This window comes from Tamandua tetradactyla, chromosome 1, assembly GCF_023851605.1.
Source record: "Tamandua tetradactyla isolate mTamTet1 chromosome 1, mTamTet1.pri, whole genome shotgun sequence".
In the NCBI taxonomy this organism is placed as follows: Eukaryota; Metazoa; Chordata; class Mammalia; order Pilosa; family Myrmecophagidae; genus Tamandua; species Tamandua tetradactyla.
Window position 1 is genome coordinate 182,984,702 of NC_135327.1, and position 20,420 is coordinate 183,005,121.

General features: G+C 44.7%; 1 protein-coding gene across 9 annotated transcripts in view; it reads right to left on the reverse strand.

Moving 5' to 3' along the window:
- The window catches only part of HIPK2 (homeodomain interacting protein kinase 2), a 210,228-nt gene that overhangs the window by 116,677 nt on the left and 73,131 nt on the right, over positions 1 to 20,420 (reverse strand). For all 9 annotated transcript variants that reach the window (XM_077146911.1, XM_077146961.1, XM_077146861.1 and 6 more), the window contains exon 2: positions 18,106 to 19,189. In XM_077146911.1, coding sequence (XP_077003026.1) covers positions 18,106 to 19,189 — 1,084 coding nt within the window. The remainder of the gene's footprint in view (positions 1 to 18,105; positions 19,190 to 20,420) is intronic.

Here is a 20,420-nt window from a genome sequence, read left to right on the forward strand (position 1 = left end):
AACACACCCTTGCCTCTGGCTGTGAGGGCCGCCATTTTGTCAAGAAAACAAAACGCCTGACTACAGCTCAATGCATGGACTTCACTCACAAACACCATCTCCACGAGAACCTAATGAAAAAGTAATAAAAGTGAAATACAGTTTATTAATATTCATACCGTCTCCCACTGCCAGCAGCTGCATGTGTTCTGTCATTAGAGGAGGAGGCTGCTTGCAGCCCAGTTCTCTGGGAACAGCAGTCCTTGTCATCAACGTGACCATCACAGCGGGCAGTTTCAGAATGGACGCTAAGGCCTCAATATAACCATGCCCTATTGAGGGGCCCGGAGCCACCTTCCCTCACCGACCCAAGGGGTAGCCTGGGGAACTTTAGCACATCATCTCCTGGGCCCCACAACTATGAAATGGAGCTGATACTGCCACTCCAGTGACCTGACATCAATGTTACAAAGGAAAAAGTCTCTACTCATGATGTGGAAATGGGCTTATTTGAGCTCCGGGACATAAAAAAGGTTTTCAAGAGGTCAAAGCAATGGGAATCAATCAGAGATGTTATACGGAATGATCAACACGACACGCAGTTCCTTAAATTGACAAACAATCACAAAAGATACTCTGCAAAAGATGTTTTGGACAAGATACCCAAAATCACGGCAGGGTGGCGGGGGTGGAGCATGCCTGGGAAATAAAATGGCTACAAAAACAGAGTTTAATAGAAGCTCATCCCACTTCACACAGCTTAACTTTGATCCCAGTGATTTCCACCTACTTTTCCCTACTGGATTCTCCTTGAGGGAAGGGCCTACTTCTGATTCATAGCGTCTCGTTTATACTCGGTGCTTGGTAAACGTTTCCTGAATGAAGGGGGAAAGAAAAGTAATAAGAAATCGGAGCTTTGGGATTATCAGCAGGTTATTCTGAATGGTTAGGACCAGACCAGAAGTGCCAAGCAAACTGTGGACTAAAGAAACACCAAGGCAGGCCCCTGGAAAGCCAGGGGATAATGTCTGCTTGTTGAACTCTGGTTGGTTTTGTTGATAGTAAGAAAAAAATGCAAACATGTAAACATACATGGTAATGCATCAACTTCTTTCTTACAGTGGCCTCTGGGAGAAAAATTTAATAATCATTGCAGCAATCCAGAGTGAGGATGGGGGAGAACGCAGAATCTTTTCTGATGAAGGAAGATAGTTGATGAAGAAATAAAACAAAACAAAGGGCTTGTTACTTTGGACTTCTTCTAAGTGGAAGCACAAAGAAAGAGACGGGACATAGAAAGGGGCAAAAATGTTAGGAAATGAAAGGAATATCTGCAGTACAGTATTCTCCATCTTTTACAGGGGACACAATTCCATAGCATTTTCCTTTCCTGAGATTTGAATGCCTGCATATTCCATGGAACAGGCATGGTATACCTTGATTTTCTGTAATACCAACAGATTCCCAAGATAGTGTTGTTATCCCGGTTGTGGAGACAGTAAAGCTGACCTGCAGCAAGGTTAAGGAGCTTGCCCAAGGACACATGAACAGTAAGTAAGTTGCAGAGAAGGAATTTTATTTCAGGCTTGCCAACTTCAAAATCAATGACACTATGTACTTTAGGAACATTTTATTGAATAACACAAATAAATCCTTCTTTCCCCACAAACAAACATGAGTCCTCCTCATAAGAGAGAGAACAGAGATCCACGCCGCAGAAGCAGCTGTCCCAGCTCTGGGAAATTCCTGGCTCACTGTCCACACTCTGCCTGTTCTTCAAATAAATACCATCTTCTTCAGAGCAACACTAACCTTCACTTTTAAAACCTGGTGTGCCCAGGTACTTCCAAGAAAGCTAAGATAAAGCTATTCTTTTTCTCCACAAGGCAAGAAAAAAACAAAGCACTTACCTGAATTTTTCAGCCTAGGGCCAGAAAAGTATAAATCATCTTCAAAAATTTGCTTTTATAGAGATTTTTAATCAACTCCCATAGCTGTATCACAACTACTGATGTTAGCTGGCATTTCTTACAATTCTAAGACAAATAAACCAGAAAGGGCTCCAAACTTATTTCCCAGTAAAATCTCATCCCATTTCAATTTCTCAATCTGAAAAAGTTCTTTTAAACATTATCTAATTTATGAAAAAAAATCCTGAAATGATTTTCATTAATGCTGACCTTTGTAGCTCACAAAAGGCTTAGGGGGCTTAAATAACAGTTTCCCTTTAACAGGCATTGTGAAATCTCTAATCCTTCAAACCCCCTATCAGGTACAGAGAATATGTTCATCACCAAAACAGACACCCAGAACATTTACAACCTAGCTGGATGCCCAGGACACAATTATAAAACAAATATAAGTCAACAAATTCCATCAAATGCAAGGAGGTATATCATACAGAGTTTAAATGCAACGAGAATTTATAGTGAAAAGGGAGAGCTATATAGAGAACAGACTGGCCAAAGAAAGATGAATAGAGAAATGAAAGCTGAGAAGGACTTTGAAGGGCTGGTATAATAGATAAGAAAAACAATAACCCACACAATGCGCTAAGCCCCACTGGCTGCCACCCAGTCAGAAAGGCCTGCCTCATCGGTGGGGGTGGCCCACTCAGCTCTCAAAGGCACAGTAGCTGGGGCAGCAAGAACCCTGAGAGGGAGACACTAGGGAGCTGGGCTCCTCCACCTGCCGGGCCAGCACAGGGCAATCTCCCCTTTCCAAGAGCTGTAGGGAATGTATCTCCTGCAGAGGAACTCCCTTCCTATCTGCTATGAAAGGCGGTGTTATTGTGCTTCGTTAGAAATGTTCAATTTCTGTGGCAAAACAAATCCAGCAGTCCTCATGCTGTGCGGGCAGAATTGGAAGTATTTAGATGTGGCAAGTCTCGCTTGCTAGATGGAAGCGGGATACCACGCATACATACAAGCTACCTTCCAGCCTCATCCTTATTACCTGGAGAACACTCCCACGCTCAGGCGAGGTGTGCTTGCTTTCTTTCCACAGCCGCCAACACTGCAGGAAGCTCAGTCTTGTCTAAAGGCAGTCTTGCCACCCAGCACGTCGGGTCCACACATCCCTGCCACAAGAAGGCAAGGTGGGCAGGGCGGCAATGGGGGAGAAGATGGGCCCAGAATGGAGCCCTCAATGCTGGGGACAGCGATCCTTATTGCCAGGGGCCCCACAGCACTGGAACTTTGGTGATCCTGTGAGACGACAGTGTCCTCCCTGGCATCGGAGCCACCTGCCGGGGTCTTATTTACAGTTTTAGGGGGTTTGTTCTTGGGGCTGACACTGCTCCATCTCTGGGTCCATCAGAGCCTTAAGGCATCAGTCTGTGTACACTGAGGGGTTCTCACTCGGAGGAGGGAATGCACAGGGCCCCTGGCCCAGTGTCTCCTGGAACCCACATGTCTAGGGTGGACGCACACCCAAACAGCTTTGTCTCTGACACAGATACGTTAATTTCATGGCATGTGCAGATGCTGCTCTGTTTGATGGTGCCAGACACATCACCGTCTCATGACCATCAGGACAGGGATGGGGACAACAAACGCGACTGGGTAATAATGCAGATCCGCACAATGTCCGTGCAAAACCCAGCATGCGATCCCCAACGTGACAGGAAAACAAATAATCACTCAGCGACATTCTCTGGAAGACAGAACGCCGCCGGGCTGTTAAGAGCAGGGGGAGGGGAGGGCATTCCTGAGACAGCGAGGCCAGGGCTTTCAGGAGGAGCCAGTACCTGTGCTGCCTGGCCTCTATGCCACTGCCGGGGGCTGGGGCCTAGGAATCAGTCCGGAAGGAGTGGGAGCCGGAGGCACGAGTCAGAGCTTGGTCACCAACACGGTGTGACGTGGGGCAGGGTAATGACCACAGGGGACCCTCGCTCACTTCTGTGCGGTGGGTACCTGGAGATGCTCAGAAAACGTGAGTCATCACCATGACCAGAGGCCTGGGCAAATCCAAACAGTTGTCTAACTTCAATAAGGAGCTGTGCACCTGATGTTTCAAATGGCTATTTCCTGTGTATAAATATGCATTTTTCCCCTGAATGAGCCTTCTGCCCATATCAGAAGTGATCTTTCTTCTCGTTTCTCACAGGAGACTTTCTCTATAGAATTCCCCTCTCTGTTCTACACGCAACAGTGCAGCCTGCTCAGCACGTCTGCTCATTTCTTTGGTGCATTCACGCTTCTGAGTGTTTCATCCAAATGCAGGGGTGGGGTGCCCCTCGGAGGTGTTATTCTTCCAAAGAAGCCGCAGCATATTCCCCAAAGTCTCTGCAGAACCGCACATAGTAGGTGCTCAATATCAGGGCTGAATAAAGCTTGTGGGGCAGCATCACGAACACTATGAAAACAAAGGTCTTTCTATACAAACCAGGACACAGAACGTAAACGTAAGAAGTTGAAAAACATTTTAAAAAGCACACTTCTGAGAGAAAAATCTATCTTCAATCTTATTGTTTCTGTCAGCGCCAGCAGAAACCCAATTTAGACCTGCACAGCACTGAACTGAGAGCCATACATGAATACATTTCATGCAGGGACAGCCCTGACACATGAGATTAAAACAACTGATGGGCCGCATTCTCTAAGCTGAGATTCCCCCTAACTGTGTTCCCTAGTGTCTCAGTCTAGCCGGGACTGGAGACGTCCCATCTACTGCTGATGGGCCCACCTGGATTAGCTTGTGAGAACTTTGGGAATGCAAACAGGCAGAAGTAGGAAAAGCAAAAAGAAAAGTCAGGAGTTAGAGAAGAAAGAGGGAACCGGCAGGACGTGGTTAGAAATAGTCATATATTTATGATCTGTACCAGGTGCAAGACTGGGAGGGGCTGTGTGGAGCCGTAAACAATGCTTCATACTTCCGTGAACACTCACAAGGCCCTCTTTGGTCTGGTCAGCTGAAGAAATGGTGCATCAGAGAAGTTAAGACGTTTGGGATACCAAGTCACACAGCTGGTGGAAGGCTCATACCCAGGTCTCTGTCTCCCCATTGCTTACCTAGACTAAGCTGTACATGGCAAGCTGTTTTAACCTCACTGCAAAATTGTCTGATAAAAATGAACCCTGGTTCTTTCATGGGGTTTAAGAATCAGACCCTGGCCACAGGAAGTGTATAACTGGGAGATAAATGAATGCATGGGTAACTAACAAGACAGATTACACTAAATGCCAAATATTTAGAAAAGGGAGGAATCTCTTCTAGATGTGGCAAATGTGACACTTGAGTTCACCAGGAGACTGGGGTGAGCTGGACTTGGGGGTCTGGGTGGAGCAGAGGACAGGGAAGTCATCCAGAGGAGGAGGAGGGTCAACAGAACAAACTGTGGACCACACGTCAGGTCAGAAGGCAGCTGGGGTGCAAGTCAGGTTAGGGTGCTGAGCCTACACTGAAGAATGTGGCAGGAGGGGTGGGCTGGAACAGAGTGCAGGACTCTGAATTCCAGGTTAGGAAACGATATGGGAGCTAGACCAGGGAACTGAGAAAACAGCAGAGACTCAAGGAATGAACTTTAGGGAATGAAAGAAAAGGGGAAGTTTAATAGCAAGGAAAGATAATCCCAATGCTGCTCAGAACGAATGCACAGCAGCTTGTATGGCGTGACGGGGTGGCGTGGAGTGGTGTGACCCAATACCAGGGCAGCATGGCAGTGAGCACAGATCTGCAAACAAATGGACTGCTTGCTGCTGGGAGTGTCAAAGAAAGCTTGTGTCTCAAACAGGCTGCTCTGAGCTGCAGAGAGGTCACCATGAAACAACATTTACATGCTACTGACTCCTCCTGTTTCTTACAAGGAGACAAGTGGAAAGCTCTTGTCACTAGGGAGGGAGTGGAAAGGATCTGGCGGTGTGCCCAGCACGTGGCCTTGGGCCTCAGCCTTGTTACTGGGGGTGCATGGCCCAGCTCATGCTGTAGGAAACCCGGCCCAGTCATGCCTGGGACCATTCCAGGGGGCAGGGAGCCCTCTCAAGGGCCCATCGCTTTGAGCACAGACAAGACAATCCATTACATCCATGATGGCAAACAAGTTCCCTCACACCAAAAGGGGCTGAAGGACCTTTCCTGCAAAACCAGGCACCTCTCTGTAATAATTTCTAAAATCCCCTCTTGTGGAAGGCTTGCCATAGGGAAAAACAGGTCTTGGGAAAACTTATTTTAGGAAAAGTAAGCTGTCCCTGGGGTGTGTATGCCATGGCCCTCAAAATGCAAAATTGAGAGAAGGATACCCTAGGCACAGTGAGGCTAGATGAACAAATTCCACTCATACTTCATCCTCTTTCTGCATGTCAGAAGTCTTGCCACTTCAGAGGTCACAGTTCAGCACCTCTGTTTCTAGCAGTCATTATCTTTAACCTTTAGAGGACAGGTCCATGATCTATACACAGAACAGACACATAAAATAAAGGAACAGCATGATAACAGTGTTTCCGTCATCAGCTTTTGTTTATTCCTTGGAGTTGTTTTCATAAGTTCCTCTGTCCAGTCATTTCCAGAAATGACTGTCACCCTAGTGGGCCTCCTATTACAGGATAAACAAAGATATCCCTTTCACCCAAACACAACACAACAAATCAAAAACAGGAAGAAAAATCAAGCAAGGTAAGGGATGAGGGTTTAATATTATCAACAATTTCTTTAGGGGTTTCTAGGGGTAGATACAGATTTTATTTTAAAAATATATTTAAATTTTATTTTATTGTTTTAATGTTCCGTTCTATGAGTTGTAACTCATGTATAGATTTGTGTCACCACAATCAGAACTGTTCCATTACCTTGAAAATCTCCCTCCTGCTGCTGGGGGGTGAATGTTTGACTCTCACAAGTAAGAACATCATCTGACTCTCTTCGTGCCAGGTCTATTTATATTCTGGGGGTTCACACTTAGTGCATTTTTATTTGTCAATGTAAGTTCTAATTTACAGAAAGAAGAGGACTGGAACTCCTTCACTGGAGGTCAATGGATGGTAAAGAAGTGGCACTGACAGTTCATCCCTCATGTCCTGGCCAAAGAACCTTTGCTTTATGGTCAACATTGAAACAAGGCTGGGGCTTCAGAGAGTACTTCTCTATTCAAGAATCAGGACAAGGAAGAGGGTCCAAATACAGAAAATACTACGGGTCAATGAACCACCTGTGGCCACTAAATACACACAAACCATACACTGGACATATGCATTGTCTTTGGGGTCCTTTCAACACTCCAGTCTAGGTTTCTAGGCTCTTCTGATATCAATGGTAACTCAGAGTGGATGCAGGAAGAAGCAGCAGATGTCAAACGCCATATAATTTACTGAGGCTTCTGTGCGTTCCAAAGACCGCAGGATTTAACAGCTTTACTTCAGGCACACCAACAGCTCCCTGCCCTCCAGTCAAGAGTGGTGCACCCGCCCCTCCTCTCATCACTGTGGTTCTGCTGCCCCTCCCTCCCAACTCAGAGAAGGTGCTCTCCTCAAGTGCTAACCTCTTTGTTGGTGTAGTGGACACCACCCCTCCTGACACCAGAGGAAACACATTATCCACCCTCCCAGCATTCAAGCACTCGTTCACTTAACACCCACTGAGTGTAAGGTACAGTGCGGGGCCACCATGTGTCTACAGAGATGGAAAAGAAATGGTCCTTGACCCCAAGAAGCTGTGAATAGTCAAGATGTTGGGCTAATGATGGTATCAGGCCAAATAAAATAAATGCTATCATAGAGGCCAGTAAACTGTCAGGGAGCCCAGGGGAATGCATGATTGCAATTCATAATATATATGTGCCAGGTATGGTGCTAGGTGAGTTAGACATACGTGGCTGTCTTATTTGGTCCTTATGACAACTTTATGGGTTATTGTGAAAAGAAGAATGAGTCTCAGAAAGTTTAGGAACTTGCCTAAAGTCACATAGCTTATAAACTAGCAGATCTGGAATTCAAACCAAGGTCTGTCTGCCATATATCACGACAAAAATAATGACAATGATGAAAAAAGTAATTGTAGTTAAAAAAAAAAAAAAGAGAAAAGGCAGCTAATATTTATTGCTTCCCATTGAGAGGCTCATGCTGAGCATTTTATGATTAGCCTCATCTTCCTTCAGGAAATCTTTGTACATTCGGCTCTTAAGTATGAACACAAAGTTAGGGGGAACACAACTAGCATGTCCACAGACTCAAAAACAGAAAAATAGATAAGAGGTTTTGAGGCCCACTGTCTTTATCTCCTTGAGGTTACAGTCATGTCTTGCTGTGTTCTGCCCCTTCTTCATCCTGGGGAAGTCAGTTCTAATTTTCTGTAAAGGTAATGGGACATGACAGGTGCTGGCTGATTTCAGGGAACTGATCTATTAGAAGCTGAGTCAGCTGTCTTCAGGTTTTAAATTTAAATCTCACAGGTGGAAAGACAAGATGGGAATAAACATTGTTAGTGAGTGTGTATGTTCCCCAAAAGTCTGATGCCAGGGCTCCCTATGATTCAGGGTTCAGAGATGCTGGATGCCATGGGTAAAAGACTTAGGGAAATGGTGAATGTTTTTGTATGGGAGACCACAAGAAAATGGTATACGACAGTGTGATTGAGCTATGAAACATATGAGGTCACTGATACCACCTATTCATTCATTCACATTCATTCATTCAATCAGTCAGCCAGGCATTTACCCATTCAACAAATGCGACCTGGTGAAAGGTATCACAATATCTACTAAGCAAGAATGTAGAAAACCTGGAAGAAGAGTAATAGATTTCCACTTTCCTCCACTGTTTTGCTGACTGATTCACACTTCCAGGCACTCATGCAACTCCCCCTACTCGGTATTCTATCTCTCATCTCCAGTAGCAGTCTAGTTTGCTAAATAGTAAATAAATAAATAAATAAAGGAGTGGAGGGGAGGTAAGAGTCATTCTTTTTAATTTTCAAGTTCAAACTTTCAATACCCTCCCCTCAACCCCCACAAAAAACCAAACAAACAAATTGTAAAGTTCAACTCTGAATTCTTAGCTTAATTATTTTCTCTTTGAGATGCTGCACATGTAACTGATGGGAAGGGCAAGGATTAATGCCTGGGCATGATGCTACAGCTCACACTTTGGGGTCTTCTGGGACACGCTGCACTTCCTCTGATTTTAACTGCAGCTGTGGTGGGCAATTTCTACTTCAGCATCCTCTTGAATCTTGCTCTAGGCCACTTAGCTCTCGCACAAGCTCAGCCAGAGGTACAAGAGAGCTAACGGCCTCCTGCCTTTCCCATGTACAAGGCTTCTGCATGCTCCTCCAAGGCCCTGGGAGATTGGAGCTCTTGTTACCTACAGCAGCTGCCCATTAATGGTGCTTACTGCTTCCAAGCATCAGTCTCTCTATTCCCTTACTCCTGCTTTCTGAGATCATCTCCCAGTTAGACCACCTGCACCCAAGCCCTTGTCTCAGGCTCTACTTTCGGGAAGAAAACTATTCCCACGACTTGTCCTCTCAGTTTATGCCCAGGAACAAAAGTACAGCAATCCCAAGAGCTCTGACCCTCAATCTGGAACTGACTGTGAGTTTGCGTCCCTTGGCCATCTTTCTTTAAGACCCTGCATGAACCAGCAGCCATAGGGAGATTGCGGGAGATAGGAAACTCCAGACTCTAGCCAGTCTAGCACTGGCTCAGCTGGAAATTCACTCCTCCTTCTTTGGAGAGCCTGACGAGTGAAGGGGAAAGGGCGCCCCAGCGTGCACAGGCTATGATGCAGAGACCTGCTGTCACAGGAAGTGGGGGGGGGGGGGGGCGTGGAGTGTAGGTAGCATCAACAGGAACAAGTACAGCAGGGAGAAGTGTTCATTCACTGGGGAGAGTGCCTAGGGCTTTGAACATGCAAGTGGCCCAAGGAGCTGAGAGAACAGGGCAAAGTAATTCTAGGGTGACATACTCTGCCTTCTCAGTGTGATGAGAGATAGTTAAGGGGGGATGGACGAAAAGAGTGGAAGCCTGACACACCCAACCCCTGGTTGCCCAATCTGTTCCATAACAGATTGGGGGCAGACATTGCATAGCTGAGGGTGAGGATGCCTTTGAAATCTCAGCACAAAGCACAGTGCCTGGTACATGTTAGGTATTCAAAAATTACTTGTTGGATGAATAAATGAGGATTATAGCTCAAGCCATGGCTACAGGGAAAGTTGAGTAGCTACTTAGCAGTTAGTGCTACATTTACTACAAATTATGCAAAGAAAAGTATATAAATATGTCTCCCCTGCTGCTCATCTGCTTTCTCATTCCCACCTGAAATGTTCTCCTCCTAATCACCAACTCACTTGCCAGTTCACCAACCCACATAATTCTCACCAACTATTTTTGGGCCTCGACTGCCACCACCATTATGCTATAAGGGATCTGACCACCAGTAATCTAAGAATCAGGCCACCATACAGGGCTATCAACCACTCAGACAGAAGATCAACAGCTCTATGCCGGGTTGGGAGTGTCGGCCCCATTTCTCTAATCCTGACCTAGTACCTAATACACTCTCTGTGGGATGATGGACTCGAGTCCACACCATCTAGAAAAACAGTTCTCAAAGTATAAGAATGAGCTAGAGTGCCTGTTAAAATGCAGACTGCCTGGCTCTACTTCCAAAGAGCCTGTTCGTTAGGTTTGTTTTGCAACCCAGGAATTTCCATTTTTAATAAGCAACCCTGGAACAGAGTGTCCTTGAACCACACTTTGAGAACTGCCAGTCTATATCTCGCGCCTACGAGTAATTCCAGCCTTAGTGTCCTCAGGTCTGGGGACATGTAATAGGCAGCTCTGCAAGACAGAAAACTGGGCCAAGTTTCTGGGGCATTAATGCTGCTTTTGCCCCTGGGCCTCTATGTCCAGGGACTCTTGGGCCCCTCTCACGTGATCAGTAGAGGTACACAGTGTCTCAGTGACTTTGAATATGCATGTGTTCTTGCATGTATATATATATTTGTTTCATGTGCCCATCTCCGTCCACGTGGTAGTTATTTATGCACATCAGCACCTCTATATGGAAAGCTGAGCACCAGTTTCTCTGTTACCGAAGTGCTCACCAGCACACCGATGCCTGCGTATGTTCATGCTTTTACTTACATGATGTCATCTGAGTCTTCAGGGAATGGGAAGGGAACCTAGAGTTGGGTCCATAGTAGGGTCTCAACAAATATCTAGTGAAAGATCAAATATTTGCAGTATCAAAGCATCACATTTACACTGTAAGCAGCATGTGTCTTCTCTGTCTTATTTCCTCAAAGGGACTACTGACTCCTAAGGGTAGAAATCATGCCTTACCTTCAGTACCCTTCAGTTTCTCACAGGATTGGACACATAGTATGTATCCAATGCTTGATGAATTGAACTAAATTAAAATTAATCCCCACTCCCATTTAGAACAACTATGAAACAAAAAGATAGGTTCTGTAACCAAATTCTCTCTGACTGGGCAGAGATACACTCGAATACATATAGAGCATCCCATTTCAATTATTTTACACTAAGGAAAATTTTAATTCCAAATTACTTCACTTTACAGCTCAAAGTCCTACAGACAAATAGGGAAAATTGAGGATAATCTAACAGCCCAGATAACTTATTGATTCCTTCTCCACCAAAAAGTGGCTGCAACCCTAAAAGCTTTCACATGTTTATAACTGAGATTGTCAGTGGGTTGAATTTTCATTTAATATCCTCTAGTGTGCACTAGCCCCTTTTTCTGTTGTTTCTGTTAGTAGTAAAAGACAGATTAAAGAGGTAACCATTGTAATGCAATTGTTTCCAGAGCTCCTTTTCAATCAAACCTAACTTCTAATCGCTTTCTACATTTCATAATCTGGACAAGCTATGCAATTTTTGGAGCTATTTATGCTTTTGGATTGTATTTTCAGCCTGGAGTATGGCATTTGGAATATGCCCTGTTCTCTGCTGATGGTAAAGAGATTACAGAATCCCCGGTTTGGACTAATTAGGTCAAGGTCAACCTACATGAGAGAAAACTGTCCCCTGGTCACAGACAGAGCTATCAACCCTGGCCAACTGTCTCATAAACACAGGCCCTGGACATAATGGGATGAAGGAGTGTGGATGGCTCACAGTTGACATTCTACTAATGAGTCAGTGAAATACAGTTAGCTGGTGACAGGGCCAGGACTGGAGCTAACGTCGCTTAATTCTCTAAACAGAGCTTGTTATTTTATAGCAGTGGTGGGATTTAAAACAATATTCTGAAGAGACCAGAGATTCAGATTTGTGCCTAAGAACAAAATCACTAAACAAAAGCAAGCAAACAAAGACACTATTTCCTCTAGGTCAATTCTGCCATCAAAGTATCAGAAAAGTTAAAAGCATTAAAAATGCCCATATTCACACTGGAGGAAAAAATCCCCTTTCACAATCTAGGGCCTCTTGACTTTATTCCTGAATAACTACAACTGTCTTTTAGCGTCTGGAAAACCTCCCTCCCGGCCCCAACCTTTATTATTATTATTTTTGCCAATCCAATTGATTTAGACCATCATTAACTTCATTACATTGCTTCTTTGTTCAAGAATTTACAAAGACTCCCAAAGCGGCATTTGGATCCTATCCAAGCCCCTCCAGCCTGCACTCAAAGCTCCTCATTGTCACACTGCACTCACCTAACCACTACTTTCCAACATGTTGTGCCTTCAACTCCCTCCAATCACACTGCCATTCCCTCATCTCTCCATTCCAATCTCCCTTATCGATCACTGAGATGCCAACCCTCATGGCCCCCAGACTGCCCCTCATCTCTCTCTCTTTCCTTGAAAATCTACCTCAATGCTCCTTCAATTTAGCTCTGACTCTATAAACCATCCCTAATTAATCCTCTTGTGACATCTTTCATTAATTGTGAATTTCTTGAACTGGCTTCACTCATTGTTTTCCTAGAGTCTGGTCCATTGTCTCAATAAATATCTAGTGAAAAATCAAATATTTGCAATATCAAAGCATCAGAATTACACTGTAAGCAGTTTGTGTCTTTTCTGTCTTATTTCCTCAAAGGGACTACCAATTCCTAAGAGCAGAGATCATGCCTTACCTTCTGCACCCTTCAGTTTATCACAGGATCGGACACACAGTAGGTGTATCCAATGTTTGATGAATTGAACTAAATTAAAATTAATTTCCACCCACATCCAGAACAACTATGACATAACGACTTCAAAAGATAGGCTCTGTAACCAAAGGAAACAGACCAAAAAGGTCAGATCATTCTGAAAAAATACACATTGCTGGCAATTTTTTATGAAAACTGATTCTAATAATGGTCCTAAGTGTCTCAAATTCAGGGTAGATCAGATATTTTTGGATAGCCTTGAGCACAAACAGGAACAACAAAATCTAGTCACTTTAGTCATTGACTATCCTTTGCCTGACTGGAATGTCCTTTCTTTCTGACAGCAGATTTAACGTTTGGCTTTGTTTTTTGGTTTGCTAGTCATGCTACTAGTGGAAATACCCCAGACCAATTTACTGCTTTCTCCAAAAGCATGTTTTTTTAAAAAATAACTGCCATCATTACATAAGGACACAGCAGGGGCTTCAAAGGTGAAGTAATACGAGTAAACGAGTAAACGGGATTACCCGCAATTCCATTCCTTTGGGTGTGAATAACTGAAAGGTGATACCATTAAGGAAATCCCTTCTCCCCAGGAACAGCGTTTCCACTGAGTAGCCCTAAGACCACTGATGTATGCTCACTTTGAATTCCCTGAGGTGGACTCTGGGGCAGAGGGTGGAGACTTTCTCCAGGGCCACTCTCCAGGGGATTTGGGCGCAGTCGGTCTGGGGCAGGACCCTGGCAGAAATCTGTGTTCTTAACAAGCTCTCCAGATGATTCTTATGCACAATAATGTAAGAAAACCACTGTAATTGACAGTGTAACTGTGCAGCTGACCTTCCAGTTGGAAGGGGCTATCCAAACATCAGACTTAAAAAAACTGAAAAGAGCAGGCTTTGTTTCCTGAAAAACACACAAAGACTTGCTCACAGAATACTAACTATGATATGCCCCCAAACCCTGGCCAAGTAAATGCCTAACAGTTGGGGAATATGTTTCTTTTCCCATGACATCACCTACTTTTCCAGGTCCTCACACACAGGAACATCTCCTTATACAATACTGTCTGCACATCACCAGGCCGGGAAGGCATGGGCTGAGACACATTGCACACTCCCATTAAAACAAAGGAGGACACGGAAGTGCCCTCCTCTGTGAGAATGAGGTGTCATCCACAGATCATGCCCAGCTCAGATATAGGAACTCCATTGGGAAGTGGACAATGCAGGACAAAGGCCAAACTGCCAGGCCCTGCCAGAGGTGGAATTCATAACATATGATGACTTTCCTATCCCTCTTTACTCAAACACAGTGAGCGACCTTCTCCCAAGATGTAGCTGAAAACTTCTTCCTTCTCTCACGTGGGCCTTATTAATGTACAATTGTTAAAGAGCTTTCTTCCCTTCCCTGATAAGTGGTGAAGCAACCAAGAAAACCAACTTGCTAAATGTGGCCTGGAGTGGGCTGTTCTACACAGCTAGGACTAAAGGATACAAAAAGCTGAAGACTCTACTCAAAAACTTGGATCCACCTAAATGGTGGCAAACCACTCCAGGGTTCAGATGAGGCCTAGGGCAGAAACAGACCACTGACTAATTCAGAAATGAAGCATCAATTTAGAATTGATTCTTGAAATGCTGGACTGGACTTCATGTTAACTGTGCCCTTGAAAATAGGGAGCCCTGCTCAGTGGCAGGGAGGCCACCAGGAGTACCTGAGGGACACTTAGCTTTTTGGGCAAAGCTACCACAAAGAGGGGAAGAGGTTATCTTGCTCAGAATTTAGGCAATGGTCACTTAGAGCTAAAGAAAAGGGGGTAATATCATACCTAAGGAAGGGGCCTTTGGAGGGAAATTGGGGTGCTGGGGCCAAGTGTGACTGCCCCTTTCATGAAGTCAAAGACTGAGAGAATGGAGCTAAGGAAGGCCTTGGGACTGTCAGAAAACAAACCTTCAAAGTGTTTTTTAAAAGGCTCAATTTTATCAGGAGAGGTTGATAAGGAAAGGATTATTAGAAGTACAGTTAAAGGGGTCAGATCTTCCTCCCAGCTTCCACAGGCAAACTTCTACTGCCACACACAGACTTTCCAGCTGAGCTAGGATGCACGGTATGTGACCGCAACCTCTTGGCAGCAGGGGCAGACAGGAAAGCAAAGTAAGACTGCAGAGTTGGTCTGCAGGGGGAGGGTGGTGAGTGTTACCTGAACACAGGTGAGAATCCAGAAGAGTTTAAGAATTCCAAATTAAACCTGCTCTAAGTATTCACTAACTTTTAAATATCACTTTTGAAAGTCTTTTTACAAGTCATCATGCTCAATTTTTAGTAAACATTAATACAACCGTTAACTATTCAGTGACTCAGAATAAAAGAATAATAAAAATAAAGGCCAAGGAGCCCCTGACTTTTCTGCAGTTCACCCTAATTTCAGACCAAGACCTAGGAAGAAATAGCCTTTTGTGTGCTGAATTTGCAAACCTAAATATCACACAACAGCAGCTTCCCACTTCTTGTGACCGGAGAGCACCAAATATTTCTTGGATGGGCAGTTAATCCATGATGACCTGACACAGGCAGAGCTCACTTTCAAAGGTGTGCCAGATGCTTTCTAAAGAGAGTATGTGCCCTCCCTGCACCAGCTTGGCCTCAATGAACTGAGTGCCCAACCCAGCCCCCACTCCTTTTGCTTTGACCTCCTGCTTCTGGGACACAGAGCTCCTCAGATCACTCCCTTTCCTCCCTTCCCATCCAAGCACACCCTCCTGGACAGAGGTCACCTTCGACAATGGACTCATCTCCCCTCCTCCACTTAGCTCTGATGGGAAACACTTGACTCCACAGCCAGGTGTGCAGCTCCTTTAGCACAGCAGGGACAGATACCAGATTGCAAAGGCTTAAGAAGAAAGTATGTGGAGAGCTAAAACTAAGGCAACAGGAGTAGATCAGTCTCTCAATAAGACTGGCAACAAAAGAAAAGGCAAGTGAAGGCCCTTGCTGAGATGGGGGAAAATGTGTGTGTATCTGAATTTAGTGAGAAAGGAATTGCTGGAGAAGGTCAAATTTAAGAGGCTATGAAAGAGTTGGTCAAGTTCAAGAAATTCCAGTAAAGTGGGGGAGAGGAAAGGGTGTGAGAAACAGCACAGACTGGGATCGGGGAGCTTGAACCCTCCTTGTCTGAGTCGGGAGACAAAAGATGAAAGGAGATAAGGAGGAAGGTGGAGAGGGGACTTGGGGACTGGTGCTGTGTGACCAGAGAGCCCCAAGGAAGGAGGATGTGAGTTAATTTGCTGAGAAGGGCTGCCTGCCTGCGGGAGGGGATGGAGGAGCACTGCTATGAGAGACTTGAAGGGACTGAGGTTAGCAACGGTGGCATGGGGAGGCAGCAGGAGGTCCAGAGGGAAAGCCAGCAAGGCTGGTCTCAGGAACCGTAAGCAGTCAGGGACGCCTGGTGACAATGAAGGAAGTGTGGAGAAAACACACCCAAGATCAGGAGTGTCATGGCAGAAGATCCCAGGACTCTGGTTCTACTGTCTACCTGTTAACATCTTAACTGTGTCTCAGCGCTCTTGACAGGTGTTTTTTCAGTTTCTTGCAACTTCCATTTTCACTGGACTGTTTAACAGTACCCCAAACACAACCCATCTCTATTTCCACAAAATCTCCCTCTCTTGCTTTCCATCTCTAACCACCAGTTAACTGTGTGTCTACCATATGCTGGACACTGTGCAAAGCCCTTAAGCTATATCCCTGAATTTGAACATTCCATCATTCCAGTATGACTGGATTTGAGCATTCCATCATTCCAATAACCCCACCAAGCCGAGAAAGCATTTCCCCAATTGAGGAAATGGGCTTGGAGAAATGAAGCACTTTGCCCAAGTCAACACAGCTGGTGAGCGAAGAAATCAAACATCAACCTCAGGTTTTCTCTTATCCCCTGTTCCACCAGAGCATCAGTTCTCAATCCTGGCTGCACACTGTGAAAAAACACTCTTGCTGGGGGATGGTCGTATAATACCGTGAATGTAATGGATGCCACTGGTCTGTATACTTTAAATGATTAAAGTGGCAAATTTTATCATATATATTTCATCATAAAAAATTTCTGTAAGTTCTCACTGGAGCCCACCCCTGGAGATTGTGATTCAGTTTGTGTTGACTGGGTCCCAAATAAGATTATTTTGTAAAGTTCCCCAGGTCATTGTAATGTGTAGCCAGGACTGAGAACCAGGATGCCAAGACTTCACAAAGGCAAGAGCCTTGTTTATCCTACCCTGGCTAGATTCCTGTACTTAACACCGGGCCTGGCATGGGTTGGAAGCATAATACATGTTTTTTCAATGAGTGAACACATTTTTCTATCAAATAATTCTTCCATCATACTCACTCAAAACTTGACCTTTATCTCATTAAAGGAGCAAGCTAATTGGCCTCCTAGACTACAGTTACTCACTTCTTCCATCCATCTTTTGCATGGATATAAAACTCATCTCTTTAAATATGCACTTTCTTCCTATCATCCTTTACTGTTCAAAATTCCCCAGTATTTGTTCAGTGTTTAAGAATGTGGTTCCAACTCTTCAGCCTGGTGTGGAAGACATTCAATAGCATGGTTCCAACCTATCCATTCAATCAACATCTCTCACTACTCCCCAATTCTCTGTTGTGGTCAGGCTGCAGTCCTGCCTGTCTCCTGCACAAGTCTCACACATTCCCAGTAATGTTACCTCAGTCACGTGTATTTCCTCTCCTCTACCCACTGGATCCTATTCCTCCATGAAAACATGACTTCCTCGGTATGCCTCTAATTTTCACCCCAATTCTCATGATCTCCAACTCTGAACATTTATTCTAAGAATCTTACTTGGCTCCATATTTATATGGCTTCTAATTGTCATTTGAATGTGCACATGTCCTAATTTCCCAACTAAATCAAAATAATTTCAGGGCAGTAACTGTAGGCTTACATTTATCTCCTCTATAGTGAATGCTACTGCACATTCACTGAGAATGCCAACAGGCCTTCAGCATCTCCTAACTGTTTTGGTGCAAAAGGCCTTACCTGTAATATCTGGACTGCAAGTAGGTGGAACACACAGCCTTTGACACATGACTGGCTGAACCAAAGTCGATGACCTTTACTCTGTATGGTTGTCTAGATGGATCTACCAGCATGATGTTTTCTGGTTTGAGGTCAGCGTGGATAAGACCGAGGCTTTTTAGTTTCATCAGGGCTGTAGCTACCTGCTGGAGGACTGGACGAATATATTTGAGGGGCAAGGGGCTAAACTTGTTCTGCTTCAAAAAGTCATAGAGGTTCTGCTCCAACATCTCAAAGACCAAGCACGTATGATTCTTGTGCTGGAAGCACTCATAGGCCCTGACAAAGTTGTAATCATCAGCACTCTCTGTGCTCAGCCGGGCCAGGATGCTCACTTCAATCTGACCTTGTCGGGCATATGACGGGTGGTTCTTCAGGATCTTGATGGCCACAATTTCATTGGTGCCCCGTTTCCAGCACTTGACCACTTGCCCAAATGTCCCTCGGCCCAGAAACTCTAAAACTTCATAAGTGTTGGTCATGGAGCACAGCACCTCATGCTGGACTAGCTGATAATCACCTTCACTGTTGGAGCCACTGTTTTTGGAGGTGGCAGTCGATGTGGTGGCAGTGGCTACAGTGGCCCCGCTTGCATTATTCTGAATCATGGGTGGATGCTCTTCGATGATCTGCACGCTGCTTGTGTTCTCAATCTCCTCACTCTTACGCTTGAGTCCACATTTTTGGTAGGTATCAAGAAGGCTCACAGTGCTTCGACGCATTAGGTTATGTGGTCCACCAAGGACTTGCCCAGTGACAGAAGTGCTACTTGCTGATGTTACGACTATGTGCCCGGTGCTTCCTGGGAAGATGATGGTCTGCTCGTAAGGTAGGCTTGGGTTTGGGATCGGCAAGGAGGTGCTGACGGTTGTGGTGGCTGGCTGAGAAGGTGGTATGTTCTTGCTCTGGCTATAGACTTTGCTGTGGGAGCCGTACCCAGTCATGTCCCAGTTGGAACTCGGCTCTACTTTCAGTTTCTTCACACTACAGAAGGCACTTGATTGAAGGGTATGAGGGGAGAAAACTTGCACATGTGAGGCCATACCTGAAAGGAAAGAGGAAAAATAAACATTTTTCACGTCTCTGTGGCATAATTAAATTCAGCAGCTCCATTTCAGTTCTGATTAGTGAGTGGCCTGAGTGGGCCATAAAGTACATTTTCCTCCCACTTAAAAACAAGATTGGAAAAGTGAACCTATATGCTTCTATCCAGAAGCATATTCTGGTCACTCAGTATGTGGGACCAAGTGGTGCCAGGAATCCCTCCCTGATCACCATTAAGATGGGAGAATTTCATAATAAAACCAAGATTCAGAGGCAGAATTAGAATATCATGACTCAGTTGATCATTTATTCCTGATAAATATTAGTTTATAATAGAAACTGATTCTTCCTCCATTCTCACTAGGTTGCATCCTACTAAGACTGAAGCCTATGCCAGCTGGCCCTGTTAACTAGGATGTACTTAGGCATCCCTCAGCCCAGCCTTGTTACAGACCACCACTGGCAGTTTTACTCTTTTGAGAAAATATGTTTCCTCATGATTCAGTGGCTTCTAGACATATCATACTTATCCCCTGTCATCTTAAATGAATTCTGTAGGATTGTGTGGATCAGCAGTTTGTATGACTTTTTGAATTAGATAGCTGTTAGGGATGGAATTATGCCCCCCATAAAAGGCACATTCAGTTCCCAATCCCTGGTCCTGTGGGTGTGAACTCATTTGTAAACAGGATGTCTGCAGATGTTATTAACCAAGGTATGCCCAACCTGAATGAGACTGGGCCTTCATCTAATATGGCTGAAGTCCTTACATACAAAGGGAATCGAACACAGAAGGAGAAGCCATGGGAGTAGAAAGAAGCTGGAAGTCAATGGAACCCAGAAGAGAAAGGAGAGGGCATGGCCATGTGCAGTGCCATGTGACAGAAGAGTAAGGAATCCCAAAGACCACCAGCCAGCCAGAAGATACGGACCCCAGGAAGAAGCAAGGCTTCTAGCTCTGAAACTGTGAGCCAATAAAGTCCTATTGCTAAACCAATTGATCGCATGTTTTTTTGTTTTAGCAGATAGGAAACCAAGGCAATAGCCTAAAATATTATTTCAGCCCTTTTTTTAGAGGGAGTGGGTAGCACACTTTACGGGCTATGTTCATGCACCTTTTTTTCCCTAAATTCATATCAATACATTTCTCTAGAAAGTACTATTATTTCACACTAATATCTCATCCACAATTCAAATAACCACAGAAATCTGTTAAGACTGTAACTCTTGAA